General features: G+C 36.3%; 1 protein-coding gene across 1 annotated transcript; it reads right to left on the minus strand.

The window, feature by feature from the left end:
- Nucleotides 1-233: 233 nt before the first annotated feature.
- Nucleotides 234-1,157, minus strand: LOC110289445 (olfactory receptor 1L4). Its single transcript, XM_021155649.2, has one exon. It carries the CDS (start codon nt 1,155-1,157, stop codon nt 234-236), a length of 924 nt encoding a protein of 307 aa, XP_021011308.2.
- Between the last annotated feature and the right edge of the window lie 5,417 nt (nt 1,158-6,574).

A 6,574-nucleotide genomic window follows, 5' to 3' on the forward strand; every position in this document is an offset into this window, starting at 1 on the left:
CCAATCTATTGAGTTTGATAAAATTCTGAGATTTGGATTACTGTAGTACAGAGTATGAGAATGAACATGTACTTGGTCAAGATGATTTACAGAGCACTGTCATGCTTTCAGATCAGTGATGTTGGTGGTTAACATAACTTCATAGTATATGATACAGAGATGTAGAGAAAGGAAGTGTAGCCTGAAAATGTCTTAGGTCATCTCACAGTTATATGTTTCATACTTTTGCACTTCTATGAGTGAAGCCTGTCCCTTAACTTCCTTAAACCTCTCTTCATATCTTTGTTCCTCAGGCTATAGATGAAAGGATTCATCATAGGTGTCACTACTGTATACATAACAGTGGCTACCCGGTCCTTCACCACTGAGTACATGGAGAGAGGCCTAAAGTAGACATAGATGACACTCCCATAGAACAGGGCCACTACAGTGAGGTGGGAGCCACAGGTAGAGAAGGCTTTCCATTTTCCAGCTGCAGAGGGAATCCTGAGCACAGTGACAATGATTCTCATGTAGGAGAAGAGTATGCATAGGAAGGGAGTGACAATGACAGCCAGGGTCTCAGTCATGACCACGATCTGGCTGGAGGATGTGTCAGAGCAGGATAGCTTCAGCACAGGCTGAGTATCACAGAAAAAGTGTTTAATGACATGGGAAGCACAGAATGAGAGGCGAGACATGAGAAGGACACGGAACAGTGCATGCAGATGGGAGATGGTGCAAGAACCCAGCAACATGAGGAGGCAGCGTTGTGACCTCATCACCACATCATAATGTAAAGGGTTGCAGATGGCCACCAGTCGGTCAATGGCCATGGAGGCCAGCAGGTAGCTATCTGTGTTTGCTAATGCTATGAAGAAGTACATCTGAACTAGGCATCCCACATAGGAAATAGTCTTTGTCTCTGAGAGCAAGTTCACTAGCATCTTGGGTACAATGACTGTTGTGAAGCAGATATCCATGAATGACAAGTTGCTGAGGAAAAAATACATGGGTGTATGGAGCCTGGAGTCAGAGCGGATGACCAGGATGATGAGCACATTCCCGATCACTGTGATCAGGTACATTATGATGAAGATGCCAAAAAGGGGTTTCTGCATCCAGGGATTGGTAGAGAGACCCAGCAAGATGAAGTCTGAGGTGCTGCTTCTGTTCATTTCTCTGTCTCTGGATATGGTTGGAAATGGTGTGGACAAATTGATCAAGACAATGTCCCTCCTATCCTCTGGCCTGCAATGAAATCCCAATGCCATTCATTAGGATTTAAAAATATGTTTAGTTGAAGAAATTATACTAAAAATAAAAACAACAGTAACATCAAAGAAGCTACAAGTTGAAAAAGTCTAAACTGTTTCCTAAATTAGAAGATGAAAGTTGTTCTTTTATTGGTAGAAACTTCTGTTGCTTATATGTTGGAGTTCTCAGTGCCATCTGTATATGTATATATAATATACACATATGTATACATCTGTGTATTTTATACACAACATTTGTTTCTTAACCAACTCCTTAGCTTCCATTTCACACTGGTTTTAGGGACCAAGTACCGATTTCCACTTTGAGTGAGGATGCTCTTATTCAAGCCCTCTACATTCTTGAGATCTTCTCATAAAGCTCTTCTCAGAACTCTGAAATGGTGATGATGATATGAATAGTACAATAATGCACATCTCAATTAATTAGTAGTACTTATTGGACATTCATTTGAGATAAACACCCCCTAGTTGTTTCAGAGAGAAATATGAGTAATGTTTAATGTTTTCATTGAAATAATAAAATATGAATTTTTATTGGTAACCTTGAAGCTAGCTGTCCTCCTTAATATAGAAATATTATGACAGGAATAGAACTTGTTGCTGAAATTAATTGCTCAAATTTGTTATCTTTCATTTTAGCAAACTTATCTTTTCATGTAAATATTTAAATATTAAAATAACATAATTTTAGAATATTAGAACCAATTTCTACCAACATTACATGTGATAAAGGCAAGGATACCCCCTCATCACTATTAAGGTATTTTGCTTATATTACTAAATGACTTTGGTATATTAAGCTGATGACAAATGAAAATAAAAAAATACATTGTAGGTGTATGTCGATTGATGACTAGACAAAGGGAAGCTATGTATATACATACTGTAGTATGTTATTCAAATCTATAGAAAAACATTATCATGTTACTAGCAAGAAACTGGGTAGAACTGGATATAAGCCAGGTGCAGAATACCAGGTATTGCAGGTTTTGCTGATATGTGGACTAGGGAGGAAAAAGAATCATGAAAATAGATGGAGGTTACAAAAGAAATAGAAGAGGAACAGGTATGCCAGAGGGCAAAACATGTGATTATGGTCAAATTAGATCCTATGCATGTATGAAGATGTTACAGTGAAACCCATTATTTTGTACAATCAATATATCTCAATAAAATGCCAAGGAAAAGGGGCATAAACATTGGCAAAGATGTAATTGTTATTCCTTTTAAGCAACTTAAGTATGTGCATTAAGGAATTGAAGATAGTCATCTAAAGACTATGTAAAGACTTATGAAGGTTTCACTAATCTGCCTAGATTTTAGATAAATATAAAAATATTCATATTGTTTTTACTTTTCAGACATGGTTTTTGTGTGCACCTAAGCCTGATCCTGAGGTCACTTTTATCCTAAGCTGCCTGAGAAGTTACAATCTCCCTGCCTCCACTCTTCAATTCCTGAGATTACATGTGTGTGCTATCATATATCGCAAGAAAATATTCATCTTCTTCTCATATTACAAAATGTAACAGAGAAAAGTGTTTTAATTTAAAAATGGTCAGAAGATCTGAAAGACACCTGAAAATACATCTCAGGAACCGAAAGGGACAATTTCAAACAAATACAACTTAAAAACCAACATAAATGGGGAAAAAGAAGTAAATAGGCTTAATTCAGATAAAGCATAACAGAAATCACACTTGTACAATGAATACATGCTGATAAAAATTAGAACAATTAGTAGTATATTCCTATTACTCAAAATTATGTTGTATTTGAAGAAATAAGATGGCTAATATACCCTGATATTTTAATCATTATCCAACCCATTGCAGTACTATAATTATGTGTATGTTAGATGGCTTTTAAATCATATTTATTGTTTCAATCCTAAGAAGCAACATTTTTATTATTCTTATTTTTATGAATTAAAAAATGTATACAGTTTGATAGCTTTAAATAGCTTACCAGAACCCACACTTAGTTGAGCTGTGGTTTCAATGCAGGCCATCTAAAACAGTTCTGGAACTATTTCTGGTTATGCTAGTGTATAGCTGTTTACTATAGTATCTGTTGTTTTGTTAAGTGCCAAGAGTAAGTTGTAGTTGGATCATAATGTATCCAAAAAACCCCTGTTTTGTAACGAAAATCCTCATATATGTTATGTTTATGTTGGTATTTGTACAATACATATGTTTATCTTTTATTTATTTTATTTTTGAGACAGGGACTCGTGTATCCCAGTCTTTCTGGAACTTTCTTTGCAGCCAAAGATGATGCTGAAATTCTAATCTTCCTGTGTCATCTTCCTAGAACTATAGGTGTGTGCTACCATTCTGGGCTTATGGGTGCTGGGGATTGCTCACATTTACTTTGTAAAGAGTTTCTATGTACTCTCAACTTAAGCTTTATTGTATATTGAGCTAACTATTGCCTAGAAACATTTTCCCAAATTGTTCTGTGTTTTAAATATGTTGACAATGAACTGCCTGGCATTAGGCTCTCTGAAGTCTGATTCTGGTTGGCTACAATCAATCTACACTGGCTTTTCATTCTTATCTCTTTGTGTTGTTTGGTTTGCTGCCTGAATACTTACAGGGACTCTCTCACCTAGCCCTCTGGTTGTCTTCTGAAGTGATATCAGGAGAATGAAAACTAATTTTCATATGTAACTTTATGCTATACATAGCTCATTTATTTTTTGATAGTTATATTAAAAATTACACACGTCTATTGTCCACAACATGATGCTTTGAAATATGTATATCCTGTGGAATGGAATTAGCTAATACTGCAGGATCTTACATTTTTTTTGTGGAAAAATCATATTGTTTGTTTTCAAGAAATAATGAACACATTATCTTTGAAATTTTATAATTAAATAGGTGGAATGGCCTGGTAATTGTATTTCATAGGGAACCAGACCCAGACTTGTGTGCATATTTTAAGGGTTTACTCTTTGATATACACTGTAAATATATTAGGTACAGTGATGCATGCTCTTTGTGATGCTGTTTTTTTTTCCTTCACAGACTGTTACTATGTATACACACATATATACAATTAGATTATGAAATGTGGAGAGTTATGTTAGAGTTTATAAGCATTGAAAATGATTACAGGTACTTTCAACCTGAAACAACTGCCTTACTACTGATCAGTGTGTTCATTTCATTCCCTAGACACACTCCATTTCCCCTAGGGGTCTTTTGCCATCATGCCTGGGACACTGCACTGGTATTAATAGGCTACTTTATCATCTCTGTTTAAACATATAATAAATAAATTGGTGTCATTGGTTCTTAGGGGCAAGGATTCAGCCTCTTTCATTTAGCTGGACTTAATAACCATTGTGTATTTTTTCATGTCTTGGGAAAGTCATTTGATGTCTCTGTTTCTATCAATAATGATACACATGCATGTAAGTATATGTATACACACTACTTTCTTCTCTACTTACCTGTGTCCTTTGGAAACATACATCTCACTTGGGATAGAGTCTGGAAATATTTTCTCCATGGGGATTGTAGCACTGCTTACATCATATCTACAAAACTCTCTGTTGCTCCTTTCCTTGCTTTGGGAGAAATGACAACAATAGACATCTTGAACTAACTTCAGCTCTGTTGGGTCTTGACAACAGCTCTCAGATTTCCTAGCCTTAGCCCATGACTTTAGGCTCTGTCTTGGATCCTGGATTTCAGAAACCTAAATCTAGGTATTTGTCCACTTTTCACCCCTAGTTTTAAGACAAACATCTGTGGTGTTGGGTGCACAGCCCTCTTTAAGTAATTACTTATCTTAGGATTCTGCAGAGTCCCATGCAGACTGGATTCCTTTCTATCATCATTGAAATTCCTCTGTCTACCTTGTTTTCACTCCTGTGTCAGATTAGAGTTACAGCTCTTGTCTTTTGGTTCTAGAGAAGGTGGCATATTGTTCTAAGATTTATTTCCCTCTCATTTCATGTTGAAAGCCTTTGAAGCACCATCAGATTCTTTGATGTAAACAACCCACCCATTTCTAGGGTGTTCTCTGTTTCTTCTATCCACTTATTACTTCTGCTTTAATTCTCTTAGGAATCACAATTTCAAGGATTCTTACTCTTACCTCTCTCTTATTAATTCTGTGGTTGTGCGTGGACGTTTTCTGTTCTTCATGGTGCCTTGCTTAGGTGTGACCAGTCAGTATTTATAAGTGCAGCTTTGAATATATAGATTACAGACTGTGTCTTCTTGGTCTCAACATGGAGGTCTGACCCAAAACCTTTGTATGTGTTATATTCACAGAACTTTTGATCTCTCAGCTCTATCTTTCACCATTCTAGAGCTGGTATGCTCACAGTGTCCAGAGGAGCTTGCTTTCTTGGGAGTGGCTCTTTCTCACCATGAGTTGAAGCTTGTCCTCATATGTTTTTGACATTTGATAGCTCTGTGTTTTGCTTTACTCTCAGTACTTAACATCCATTGAGTCTGACCTTTATGGACAGCAGCTCATTTAGGTTCCTAGATAATGTGAGCAAACTTTTTGTCTCCTTAATATTGGCTTAACCTCCTCTTAAAATATGATGATGAGATGAGCAAAATCTCTGATATTCAGCAGATATTTCAAAATTCTAACAGTTACAAGATGTTCACTCTATCTCTGATGGGGCACAGAAATTTGAGTGTAGATAAGCCTCTAGTACCTGATTTCAGAAACCATCTATCCATTATGATAGGTATTTCTCACTTGGTCTCCTGTCTAGTAAACATGGACATACATTTCAATTAAAATAATCTTAGACTACCTTAAAACTACCTCCAAGTTGGGATCTCTTTTCTTCAATTATTTTTAAAAATGGATTTGGAGGAGGATTCTAGCTTTATTCACATCCTAGGGATATGCATTTTACTGTGAAGTCACACTCCAAGTCTCTTCAACCAATCTGGGATATTCATGGAAAGGCTCTTCCTAGTGTTACAGAGAGTCTGCTAGACTTATATTCATAAGAACATGTTTTTGGGTTTGACTGTGCTGTTAAGAAGTCTTAACTAAATGTTATATAATTGACATGAATCTTGGTTTCATTCATATCAAAGAAGATAATAACATCTGGCTAGTTGATTTGCTAGGTTTAAGAGAATGTCCAAATTATATAGAATATTAGAAGTAAGATACTTCCTAAATCAATTGTGTTACCCAGCACGTGGGTGAAGCATGGATCCTTAGGTCATCCACTTGTTCCATGTCTGGTCCTCTTTGTGGATGTTCTAGACAGTATTAGGATGAATGTCAGGGTCATGTCTCCACCTCTTCTATGATGAACACTTTGCTTC

Source organism: Mus caroli, unplaced genomic scaffold (genome assembly GCF_978045245.1).
Source record: "Mus caroli unplaced genomic scaffold, Mus_caroli_1 scaffold_2, whole genome shotgun sequence".
NCBI classification, from domain to species: Eukaryota; Metazoa; Chordata; class Mammalia; order Rodentia; family Muridae; genus Mus; species Mus caroli.